This window comes from Rattus rattus, chromosome 13, assembly GCF_011064425.1.
Source record: "Rattus rattus isolate New Zealand chromosome 13, Rrattus_CSIRO_v1, whole genome shotgun sequence".
NCBI classification, from domain to species: domain Eukaryota; kingdom Metazoa; phylum Chordata; class Mammalia; order Rodentia; family Muridae; genus Rattus; species Rattus rattus.
In genome coordinates, this window is record NC_046166.1 from 4,128,484 (window position 1) to 4,141,282 (window position 12,799).

General features: G+C 43.0%; 1 protein-coding gene across 15 annotated transcripts in view; it reads left to right on the plus strand.

Moving 5' to 3' along the window:
- Positions 1 to 12,799, plus strand: part of Erc2 (ELKS/RAB6-interacting/CAST family member 2) — an 883,982-nt gene that overhangs the window by 785,124 nt on the left and 86,059 nt on the right. The window contains exon 19 of one of the 15 annotated variants that reach the window (XR_004389747.1): positions 493 to 712. The exons of 13 other annotated variants lie outside the window; for them this stretch is intronic. Coding sequence is in view for 1 of the 2 variants with exons in the window: in XM_032918665.1 (XP_032774556.1) it covers positions 493 to 522 (30 nt within the window). In the remaining variant the exon portion in view is untranslated. Of the gene's footprint in view, positions 1 to 492; positions 1,472 to 12,799 lie in introns of those variants that run through there. One more of the 15 variants, XM_032918665.1, reaches the window with a different exon arrangement.

Below are 12,799 nucleotides of genomic sequence, written 5' to 3' on the forward strand. Positions count from 1 at the left end.
GAGCAGCAGATACCAAATCTGGGTGATCCTGATTGGTGTAGAACCATGAGGCGTAGACTTCCCAGCCCCTGCCCTTGCTTCTCTGATCTTTTGTCTCAGGAATTCTGCCTGTGCTGACCCACCCCAATCCTTTCAAGTTTCAGGTTTGATATTAAATGCCACTTCTGGGAAACCTCCCCAGACTATTCAGGTACCTCTCTGTTTCTGGACTGGCTGCCTTTGTGCTCTAGGTTCTCAACTCTACTGTCCTGTGATTACCTGTCTCATTGGTCTCCCCGGTACCCAATAAGCCTCTCAAGGGCAGGGCCTCTGTGTGTATCCCCCACCCCTCTTTCCACCCGGAGCCTGGCACAGTGCTTGAGTGTGTGGAGTGAAGAAACGAGAGGAAGGATGCTTGCTGGGGGTTTCGGGGAGCTGCGTGTGCTGCCCGCTGGTTCCCAGCCCCTGCTGTTAATACTGCTTTCTTGTCGCTTACGGTTTTCATTGCCCTAGATGATCCAGCTCTGTCGGAGGCACGCGTAGGCACAGCCAAATCTCATGCTGTACATTGATCACCTGTCCAACCTTTGCCTAGAGTGCGAGCCCCCAGTTCCTTCAAGAGATCCAACTTTACCTGTCTGTACAGAAGAAGAGGAGGAGGGAGACAGCGGGGAGGATCCGGTGGCCTTGTGACATCGGAGCGGGTCCAGTGTTCACTTTTACCCTTTTGGAGGTGGGTAACAGTAGTTAACGTAGAGTGCTGGGGTTAAGAGAGAGCGAATAATGACTTTGGATTTGGGGACTCATTTGTACTTCACTTTTTGGGCTGGAGTATACGGATTATACTCTACTTTTATATTCATAGCCAAACTGTTCCATGATTCCCATCATCCTGGACTGTTGATCCAAGCCCAGCAAACACACACTATAACTTACGACAGTGCTCCCTTGGTAGCTGCACCATTTCTGCATCTGGCTATGCTGTAGAGAGGACGACCACTTGTCAGTGCTACATTGACTGTTTTCTCGCCAAGGCCCTTTTTGTTTCAACCTTCCAAATGATGTCATACTAGAGAGGTCCTAAGTTCCTATTGAGTAGATGTCATTTCACTCAAGAACACCCCTCTGTGTTTAAGTGCAGACTTGCCCAAGCCTGAAACGTGTCTAACCAGCTTCTTCCTTGAAAAAAATCAAAACATGAACCCATGACACTTCGAGCCTCAGCCAACTGAACCCCTAAACTCCGAACTGTCCTTGAATGTTAACTGCTCATTTTTGACTGGTCCACAATACCAATTTCTGGGTAGATCGACCTACCCTTTTCATGGGGGAACCACAGCTCCACCATACAGAACCAAGTAAACTCATTAGGGGATGCAAGTCCTTGGCTGTGGTTTCCTGGGTGGCAGGCTGCACCCAGCTTTCCCCTGCATTCCTTTGTTATGTCTCTTTAATGTCCCCCTATTCTATGTCTCATTTACTTTGCAGTTTTGAGATTGTATTTCTTAGCAAAATAAGCTCCCGAGTTTGACATCCTAAATGGTTCTTCTAGGAAAGCACTTGTAGGCTACTTCGTTGTATAGTTTGTGTGTTCACAGACATCATGCACTTAGAGTCAAATAGCATGGGCCATGATGATCTTTATATCTAAGTTCTCAGGAAAGTTTAATTTGACTGTTAGTTTTGGAATAGTACCAAGGGGATAGATCACCACCTCATGCCCCCTCTAGATTGAGTCAGTTAATAATGCCTACACATGTAAATCACACTCTTCTGCAAATATATGTGAATGACATTTAATATACAATGAAACTAGGCAGTGCAGTCTCTGAAGGGTCTTGTCTTTTCTCATCACTATGATGTTTCCTTTCAGAATACTTCTGTGTGGGGCATGTTTGTTCCTTTGCTGTTGCCATCATAGAATTTCACAAAGTGAATAATTTGGAAAAGAAGAGGAGTAGTTAGAGTCAGTTGTTACTGTTCTAGTCACCCTCAAATGACTGCTTAGCTCCCCCATTCTGTCTTACACAGTATTTCTGTCCCTCCTTTGGCCAATTTAGTCACTAGACTTAACACAGGTGCAATGCTTCCCTGTATCACATGGGGATGCCTCAGATAAATCTTTAGACTCACCTGGATCTAGTGATTCTGAAACTTTCTGGGGCCCAGCAACCTGAGCTTGGAGGTATCTTTGGTGCTCAGATGTACACAAGGCTATCAAAGCCATTAGTTCTACCAGTTTGTGTTGTGGGGACATTGAAGGGACCTAACCAAGTATTCTTCTCCAGCAACTTGATCTCCATCAACACATAAAGCATAAATTCATCAGTCAGATAAGTAGAGTAATCTTCAAATAATGCAAATTATAGGACGGACTCACTCCCTAAACTCCTCCAGGTGGTTTCATTTTGTTCTTATAACGAGTATAAAGGTTTGCCTGTCCTTCGGGGCCTGCCATGCTCCTCTGCCCCCCTTCCGTCTGTTTCCCATACCATTTGCTCACTCTTCTGATGCTCTCAGCATTACCCCAGCCTTTCTTTTTGAGACCCTAAAGCGTGTGTCTATGTGCAGTCCAGCAGCAGCAGCATAGAAGCAAAGGAGGAATCAGAGACCAGCAAAGCACCATGATGGACTTTACCTCTTTTTCATGAAGTAGACTTGGCCCAATCCCTTTGTTCCCATTGGTCGATACATTCATATACAAATATAGAGATAGACAGATGCACTCATATAACGGTATAAAGGTTGGCTTTATTAGCATCATTGAGGCTAATTGTCAAGTCATTAAGAACATAGGAAACATAGTGGAGTTCTTCTTAGTCTCATGAGTTTTATTGGCCTCATGGGTATCTCATGAGTGAGTTGGCTAAGTAGGAGCACTAGGAACTGAATCAATAGGCAGGAGATCCCACTTTGACATCATTGTCACACTGTCAGATAGACACAATGGGTGGAGCTAATACAGGATTCTTGCCATTTTAGTTTATTTTCAGTAAAAATGATGACTACCACATCTGCTTAGAATTTTTTTTTTTGAAAAAAAAACAAAAAACAAAAAACAAAAAACTATGTATGTGGACCTTCACAGCATTAAGGAAACATGTACTTTGGGAATAAAGCATCCAGTTGGATTTTTATAGAATGTAAAAATATATCTTGGGATTCTTTTTAAGGAGAAAAATTAACATTTGGCTTGTCGTTTAGAAGGCAGATTGGATTCCAGGTCTCAAATTGAGCTGGGGTTCTTGAAGACCTAGACCTTTGGCATCTGAGGATAAGGACAACGAATTTGGGTGTGTTTCTTTTTGAGTCTTCCCAACTATGTATCCATAGGAACAGGCTATTGCTCTATGAGTGCAGCACCCGTGGTTTTGGACATCACGTGTTCATCAGGATGGTCCTTATTTGTGATCTACCAAAGACCAAGGAGTCAGTGTGAGCTGCAAAGAGGGAGAATGAGCCATGGGCTTAGGGAAAGTATGGCTTCCCCGAATTCCCTCCCTGGGAAGAAGAGAGTCTCCTCAGTACCTTAAGCCTCCTCAATGGGGATATCGGGGGAGGCTCACTATTGCTCAAGCACAGCCAGTCCACTCCTCTGCGTGGTAAGTCCAGGTGAGCAAAGCAGACAATGCCATGACTCTACTGTCTGAGTACTCGGCTGCGGCTGTGCAGCTTCCTGTACGTAGTGTTTGCTTTTCTGTTGCTGGGATAAGACACAGTGTGCAGGACAACTTAGAGAGGGAAGAGTTTATTTTAGCTGATAGGTCCAGAAGAATAGGAGTCAGTCAGGGCAGGAAGGCATATCAGCACGTGACAGGCAGGGCAGCAGGAGCAAGGAGCTGAGAGCGGACATCTTGTAATGCAAGCCCAACGCAGAGAGAAGGCGTATGAGGCTTTTGATCTCAAAGCTCAGCCCCAGTGACGTACTTCCTCCAACAAGGCTCTACCTCCCCTAAACAGCACCCATGACTAGAAACTGAATGTACAAATAGGTGAGCAAATGGGAAGATGTCCTAAGTCAAACCATTACAGTCCAGTATCCAAGTGAAATGTACTCAAGTCATATCAGCTAAAAGCTGGACTGAAATGGTAGCAGGAACAGATGCTAGCGTCCCCTTCTACGTGATGGGTAGCACTTCCAGCCTTGCTGTCTTCTGAAGACCATAGATCTGCACCCTTCCAAGCCACCTGTTATTTGCTTAGTAGATCCTTACGGATGGTTTTTATTGCCTTATGCCAAATTATTTCTAGTGCTTGTCTCTTTTCCATGTGCCTTCCATCCCCTACACCCATGTGTTCTCCATCTGCGTGCGCTTATCTCTGCTCTGCTCAGTTTGGGCCTTGTCTGCTGGAGCATCTCTTATCTTTGGGTTCTTGGGATCTAATTCCTGTATCCATCCATCATCTAGGAGAGCTAGATTACATCTCCATCTTCTAGGATAAATTTACAAATTTACAACTACTGTCACAACCTCTTCTTCACTATTTTCTAATGATTCAGCCGGTCACTGCCTTTCATCCTGGCTGTGGTCCCATCACTGCCTTTTTAATGGTGGTAAATGATAGACACCTTCTTCTGTTTTCCATCTTGGACCTACAACTGAATCAGCCCCCCATAAAAGCACTGTCAGCAACAGGGAAACTGAGCCCCAGAGATGGATGTGGTGTACCAGCAGTCACGTTGTTGGCTCTTGGTAGGGGTGGAACAGTGCAAGGCGGGCTTCATCCCCACAGCTCCCAATAAAGATCAGACCTGAGGAGCAAAAGACAAAAGTCGCCCTTACTGCCAAACTAACCAACACTTCATACATATGAAGATGAGTATAATAATTGAGACTTACCTAGGTCAGACTGATTCCTGCTTTTTTGTATGTTGTGAAGATCTTCTCAAGAAGCATGGTATCAGAAGTAGGGTAACAAGGAGAAAGCTTGAAACAGAGGTGTTTTAGTTGGGGACTGTTTTGTCTACCTCTGGCATAATTATAATTAGCAATTTTCTGAGTCATTTTTTGCTTGCCATAATTCAAAGTTTGGGGAGCAGGCCTGTGTTCTCATTATCCAAAGGAGGAAAGACATGGATAATCATTGTATTACTGAGCATAACCTTCTCACAGAATTATCTGGCCCAAAATGTCAACAACACTGGCATTCGAAGACTCTGTCTTGAAGAAAATACAGTCTGCCTTTTATATAAGTATCTCCTCACCTGATATCTGAAGCTCTTTGGAAGACACACATACACAGGCACATGCACATGCACATGCACACATACATACACGGGGTGGGGGGGAGCATGCACAGTCAGCTCTAAACCATGACGATATTGTGTGGCAGTTTCTCTACTATGTGTATAGACAATATTGTGACTTCTAAAAATGGAGAACATTTCCAACTTTAAAGACAGCATTGAAGAATATTACTGAATATCTTTGCTGTCTTTGCTTGAATAAAAAAGCAGGGTTAGACTGTAGGAAACTCTTGGGGATAGCCCTCCAGCATTTTCTGATGTTTAAGGAGAGTCACCATCAAAATAGCTCTGCTTCTGGGTTCAGAAACCAATATAAGGCTTGTTCATACTCTTTGGATATTCAACTATCTAGGGGACTCCTTGGCTCCCACCTGTGGCCATGGTGTTAGAACAAATCTGACTAGCAGACATTTATGATGGAAAATTTGCATTCTAGAATAGTTGCTTCTGAGGAAGGAGAGTCAGGCTAGAGAAAAATGTCCCAGATAATCTGTCCCTTTATTATCCATGTTATCTTGACCACCCTTCCAGCATCTATCCCCATCATCTTCTTGAAGTCTCAGTCAAAAGGCCACTTAACAAATACATGTGATATTGGCTGGGATTGTTATAGCTATACTTTAGTAAGGAGCAGATTCAAAGGAACATTAAGAGACATTTCATCTTAATGGTGAATCTCCAGAAGAGACTCAGAGGACAGCTTAATAAGGTGACTGCTTAGGCTTTATGGTTGGTTTGCAATGCCATGAATAGGTATGTAGGCCTTACATGAGGTAGGCGAGAATTCCACCCTTACCAGTATTTAAAACCCTTAGGTTTTCTGAGACAAAGCCTCAGTATGTGACTCAGTCTGATAATCAGGTCTCAAACTCGAAATCCTCCTGCCTCAGCCTCTTGTGTAAAGGGGTTACAGGTGGATTGCACCATGCCCAGGTTTCGTTAGGAAAACTTGGAAACTAATACAAAGTAGCTATGAGTGCATCTTGTCAAGGCCAGAAGTCTTATGAAGGTTGTTAGAGTTTACTGTATTTAGTAGGCTAATGATCTCATTAGTCCCTATTGCAGCTTCTGAAGTACATAGCAACATTATAACTGTTTTGTAGGCTTAGAGGCAGACAAGCAATTTGTCTAGAGTGACACGGTGATTCTTCCTCCTCCTCCTCTAACCATTGGTCTGGCATCATCACATACTTCTGATTCTGAGTTATCAAGCTGTTGTTCTACACCCCATCCTTTCTGTTTTTAATTGGGCAGTACAGTCCTGGTGCTGGTGTGTGGCTGTTTTAAGAAACAAATGCATCGATTTTAATTGATTTGACAAGGTCTAATATCTAGATAGAATTAACAGAACAGGTTAGTGGAAAAGAAACTACAAGTTGTCTTCTGTGTCTGCATTTGAAGCCTCCTGCAAGGCAGGATGCGATACAATGAAGGGATAGAGGCCACATGGGAGAAACATCAAGAATCAGATTCTTCAGTTACTATGATAGAGCTTTAAACAGGCAACATGGCTTCTCACGGTATCAGGTAGCTGCTGCCACATGGAAATAATAGTTTAATCATTTACTCAACAGACAATTATTTGGCACCTACAACATACTTCAGGCATGATGACAGATTCACTCATCATTTCTTCTTGAAAATGCATCACAGATAATCTTATGGCACAATATAGGTTTTGAAGTCTTTGAAGAGCTAGGACCACCACAGGCCACAGAGAGACAGGCAGGCATTTGCAAATGTTCACCGAGGATCTATTATGTGCAAGCCTTCAAGCCAGGGGATAAATATTGCACATCACTTCCATTTCAGTAAGACTGAGTGCAGTAAATGAGGAAGTAACTCAAGATGGCAATGCCTTGAGTAAGTTACAGAAAGAAAGCACAGCAGAGTTACCAAGAAGCAAATGGGCCTAAGCTGGTCAGAAGTGGTTTTTATGAAGAGCTAGAATACAGAGACATACCTTGGGAAATGAAATTTGCTTTCCAGACTGAGAACTGTGTGAGTTGATCTTAATGTGTGAAGTTCTGAAGTTTAGTATTCTTTCTTCATTTTTTTTTTGTTCTTTTCATTTGTTTTCACTAAGCCTGCCCGTGTATCCCAGGATGACCTGGGATTCGTTATACACAGCATTGGCTGACTTTTAATCCTTCTACCTCACTCTCCTGAGTACTGGGATTATAGGCATGTTCTAGCACATCCAGGATACAGTTTTAAGACAGTGCAGGTATCAAGTATATTGTTCTGTGTCTTAGGATGTGTTGACACAGTTCAGTGTCACTCCATATGCATGTGAGGATAATGCATATTTTTCTATTAAAATTACTAAATTATGTGACTGAAATCTTCCAAATCCCCATTAGTGCCTTCATCATTAATTGCTCAGTTTCAGGGAGACATAAAGTGAAAGTGTTCAAAATGGTTGAGGTTCTTGATGATTTTTTTAGTAATCCTGTCAATTTTGATTTCTTTATTTTAGAGTATACTTTACTAGGGGTAGGAATCTTATCTACCATTGCCACTGTTTCTGACTGGTCCTTAAATCACCCTTTCTCCCTATTGATGCCTTTAGCATTAAACTTTATCTAATAACATTGCTGATGTAACATCATTTTGGTTTGTATATCTGTTTCCATCTTCATTTTTCTAGGCTTTGTCTTTCAGTGGTCTTTTTTTAATGCATAGTTTTTAAGAAAAATTACTTATGTCTCTGTCTTTTAGTGGCTAAATTTAAGCTATTCATGTTTATTGTACAGTATTTTGCACATTTTACTTAATTTTTTTTTCTTCTTTTTCCTGCTTTACTGCCCTGTTTGAGTTGATGGTGCTTTCTTAGCTTTCTAATTTCCCTTCTATTGGTCCTGAAGTTACATAGTTTTTCTTTTTAGTAGCTTAGATAAGATCTAACACAGAATTTGGGAACTATCTCCCCCGTCCATTGATGTTCTTAAAACACTCTTTATGGATCTTCTCTAGTATTCTGGTTCCCCAAGCCTTTGTCCTTAATAGCGAGAAGTATAAATGAAAGTGTAAAACATGCTCATCACAATGATTGTATCGAAGAGTATAGATCCCCAACATGCCTTTCCCAAGGCCTTCTGTTGCCCGAGGCTTACTTGTAATAAAAAAATAACACAGTCATGGATCATGGGCCCTTTGCAGTTCTGAGCAAAGTGACTTGATTTCTTCTGCTGCCCTTCCCTTTGTCTGCACTTGAGCTTTTATAAGTGATGATAAACATTGAATAGCTCCTGTAAAGCTACTGAATTGTCAGTTTTTATACAGCAGAAAGCACTGACATTTTCATTAGATCCAGGCCACGAGGAATGTCCAGCTTTCATCAGAACAGATTAGTTTAGTTCTAAGCAAAGTCTTAATGTGCTGCCTATGGGGGAACTCTTTCGTTCACCTGCTCTTAAACAGAAATGTCTTTGCTCAGCCAAGGTTTTTCTTTTGAGAAATGATTTATAAGGGAGCTTTTCACCTCCTCTTCTCTCCTTGTCTCCAAAACAGTAATAGTGGCATTGAATCTTCGAAGAGCTTTAGTTAGACAGAAACAATTTCAGCCCAAAGTAAAACTGCAGATTCATCTGCAGAAGACCACGATGCTCTTAATCCTCTATTTGGTCTCAGTGTGTCCTACTGAAGATAAGCAGTCACGTCTGTCTCTCCCCTCAATCTCTCAGCTGACATTTAAACAGATAACTTGATTTTCATTAATAAACTCCCTTGTATATATTACCAGACAAAGGATTTAAACAGCCAGGTCTTTCTAAGAAAATAAGAAAAGGGAGCCCTTTTATCTTCCAATCATTGCATTAGATCTGTAAAACATAACAAATTTTCATATAAAAAAAAAAAGCCTGGTCATCGCAGTTTAACAAGCTGGAATGTGTGTGTGCTGAAAGACAGACTTGTCTCCATATGATTGGGATTGGATATGAACTTCCCTGGTATCAACATATCTGCAATTTATGGCAAGACTGGTTGCTTGCTCCTTTTCAAAGCACCTCTGTGATGGCTTGTTGAATGTGTGTTTGCTTCCTCCCCTTGAGGCAGTCTGTGTGTCAGGGAGGCACAGCTCCATCCAGCAGAGTCAGCATGTGTGTTCTGGGGTGTTAAGACCTGTGTGTTCACAAATGAACTAATGTGTGCTTTCTTTTTCTCATCTGCAAATACCAAAAAAAAAAAAAAGAAAGAAAGAAAGAAACCAATGCTTTAGACTTGATGTGGCCATTAAGTAAGGTAATTTCTGTAAAGTACACAACACAGAAATTGGTTCATAGAACATGTCTTTCCAGTATCATCATCTGATGATGATGATGGTGATGGTGGTGGTGGTGGTGGTGGTGGTGGTGGTGGTGGTGGTGGTGGTGGTGGTGAAGATGATGATGATACAACACAAAGAGTTTGGCAACATTGGGATACTGGTGAGGAAGAAGATAATAATGGCAATGATGGAGGTGCTAGGAATGAGAATATTCACAGTGCTGGAAATAATCCGGATGAAGATGCTGAAGAAATGCAGGGAAGTTATCATGTTATCAAAGACTCTGAGAAAAGTCACTTTGTCCATAGTCTCCAAGTTTCTATTTGGACAATTCTGGTCACTGCAAGGTCTTCTTAGCCCAAATTCTACCACAGAGAACAAGCCACAGAAACCCTGCTCAGTCATCAGAAAGCAGATTCACTTCTAAAATGCTGATTATTGGTCTGTGTCATTTGCTCCTCATCGCATATGTCTCCCTAAACCTTGACTATTATGATAGTGGGCATTTTGGAACTCTGTGTCCTTAGACACACCTCTGTAATATCTTTGCCCACCCTTTTTCTAGAACCGCCTGGATATATGTGGTAAGATAATACTGAGAAGCCAAGGCCAGCATCAAGGTAGGAAGGGTAGAATGGAGCATAGTGTCACTGAGACAAAACAGGGAGATGGCTCGTAGAGTGAAAGCTTTGAGTATAGAAGTAAGGATGAGGAGGGCTGGGGAAGCCCTTATTCTGAGCCACACAGTCTAGGACCAACCCTGTTAAGCAGTGGAGTTACAGGCACTAAGGAAAGAAGCCGAGGAAGCCATTAAGAAGCAACACTGGTTTTGCTACGGGAGAATGATGTCTCTCTGTGGGCCAAGAGGAAGAGCCAGAGGAAGCTGAGAGTTAATGTTCAAATGGGAGAAGAGGCAGAAAGAAAGGAGCTCATCAGCTCTAAAGTACATGCGATGTTCCCACATCCCTGTCTGGTAAAGCTAAGGACATGGAACTATTACCCAGTGAGGTTTTTCTTGGATGCTCTTGACCCTCTTAAAAATCAGTTGACACTTGTTACAAAAAGAAGTGTCCTGAAGATAGCAGAGCCTGGGTTAGACATGAAAAACAGCCCTTTAAGTAACAGGAAGATAATCAGTCATGAATAAACTTGCCAAGATCCTTGTGAAGGGAAACTATTTCTGCATCCCTACTTCCAATTTGCTTCCTACTATTGTGCTCGGATACTCTGTAAACTGTAGGTACCTTGACATCCAACATCTGGCTCTCAGTACTCCCACGTCCCTCATATCCTCTGTCTGTCTGTCTGTCTGTCTGTCTCTCTCTCTCTCTGTCTCTCTCTCTCTCTGTCTCTGTCTCTCGTGCCTTTCTGTACTGTAGGATGACATTATATCTTGCTTACTTGCCATTATGTAACCAGCATGTTATCCAAAACCACACATTCATGAGATGCTTGTAGGTCTTATTTGAAAAGTGAAAGGAGAGAGAGAGAGAGAGAGAGAAAGAGAGAGAGAGAGAGATCAATCTAATGGTCCAATGTCAACTGCCAGTGGCAGATAGGAGAAGGGGCTGCTTTCAGCCGAGCTGTGTAGGAACAGGTCAGAACTTCTGGATTTTAAGCTTCTTAATGTCTATGCCTGGAGTTTGCCTTCAGATCAATGTGCTTATGCCTACAGCAATCTGATCTGAAGTCATTTCATTGTTTCTCACTCCAGCTGTTGAAAACAAGTGCACTTTGTTATCACAGACAAGAAGTTGAGGTCTTGGCAAGAGAGAATGGGGCAAAGAAGGAAGCTAAGTCTACCTGTCCTACACACTGTCCCTCTCCTGGCTGTCCTGCCCTTCCCTAGCTTCCTTGTTGACAGTATCATCCCCAGACAGCAATGAGGAAACATGTGCTCCAAGGTACAGACAGGGGAGACAGGACATGAGACAGGACTATGAGATCCCACAGGGTGCGGGTTTCAAAACAAAAGCTTACTAATAAGATGCTTATCAGCAGCCGAGAAAAATGGAATGAACAGTCATGTACCCAGGAATGAGGACATGGAGACAGTGCCTGGGACACTTTCTCCACATACACAGCTTTGCTACTCTCTCCCTGGAGAGGCCTCAGCAGGACTTATCCAAGAACTTCAGGAACCTTGAGGAAGACTTGCCTGGTACCCTACCTATTGGCTGTGTCTGTTTGAACCCCAATTCCATCCCTTCCTGGCACAATAGAGCACATGTAAGGAGGCTTACCTGGCAGTCCTTGGCAGATGGAATAGGATAGTAGACACATTATCCCTCTCTAGACCCGCTTTAGGACAACGTTTTACAGATACCCATATTTTCTATAAACGTTCTTCTGAAAAGGCTTTAGGGACAAACAGCACAGTGTATGTGTGTCTTTAAAAGGTGTATGGGAACTGAACTGGTCACACAGCTCCCTGCACCCAAATCCCATGGGGGAGTGAGCTGAACTCCCAGAAGTATGGACAATTCTGAGGGCTCAGGGGAGACACATCTTCTCACAATCGTGGCCCAAGAGGAACTTGCATAGTGACCTTTGGATACAGGAATATAGGATCAGTCAGCAGCAGGAACCTGATGGTTTCTGCCGGTGCCCAAAACTGAATTGAACAGGTCCCATAGCTCCCTGCATCCAAATCCTGTGGGGGAGAGAGGTGGACCCTCAGAAGTAGGGACAATCCTGAGAACTCAGAGGAGATTACTTTCTCCCACATTCCTGCCCAAGAGGAAACTGCCTAGTGTCATCTGTGCCCTCTGAGCACAAGGACCAAGGAGCAGTCAGGCGCAGGACCCTTCGGGATTCTGCCTGCACCTAGAGCTGAAAGCCAGTCCCCAAGAAAGCCTACACCCCTGAGAGCAGAGGTAAGACCAACTCTTCTGTGCCAAGCAACTCGAGTGCAGGCTTCTGGTAACACAAATCCAGGAGCAGCTCTCTGTTCCCAGATCTGGCTAAAAGAAAACAGGTCTACGGGAGCGCTGACACACAGGCCTACAGGAGAGTTAAGCCACTGTCAGAGACAGCAAGACAAGCTAACACCAGAGACAACTTGATGTCTAGAGGCAAGTGCAGGAACCGAAGCAACAGAAACCAAGAATTCATGGCATCACCGGAGCCCAATTCTCCCACCAAAGCAAATACTAGATATCCAAACACACCAGAAAAGCAAGATTCAGATTTAAAATCACATCTCATGATGATGATAGAGGACTTTAAGAAGGATATAAATAGCTCCCTTAAAGAAATACAGGACAACAGAAGTAAACAAGCCTTGGAAGAGGAACAACAAA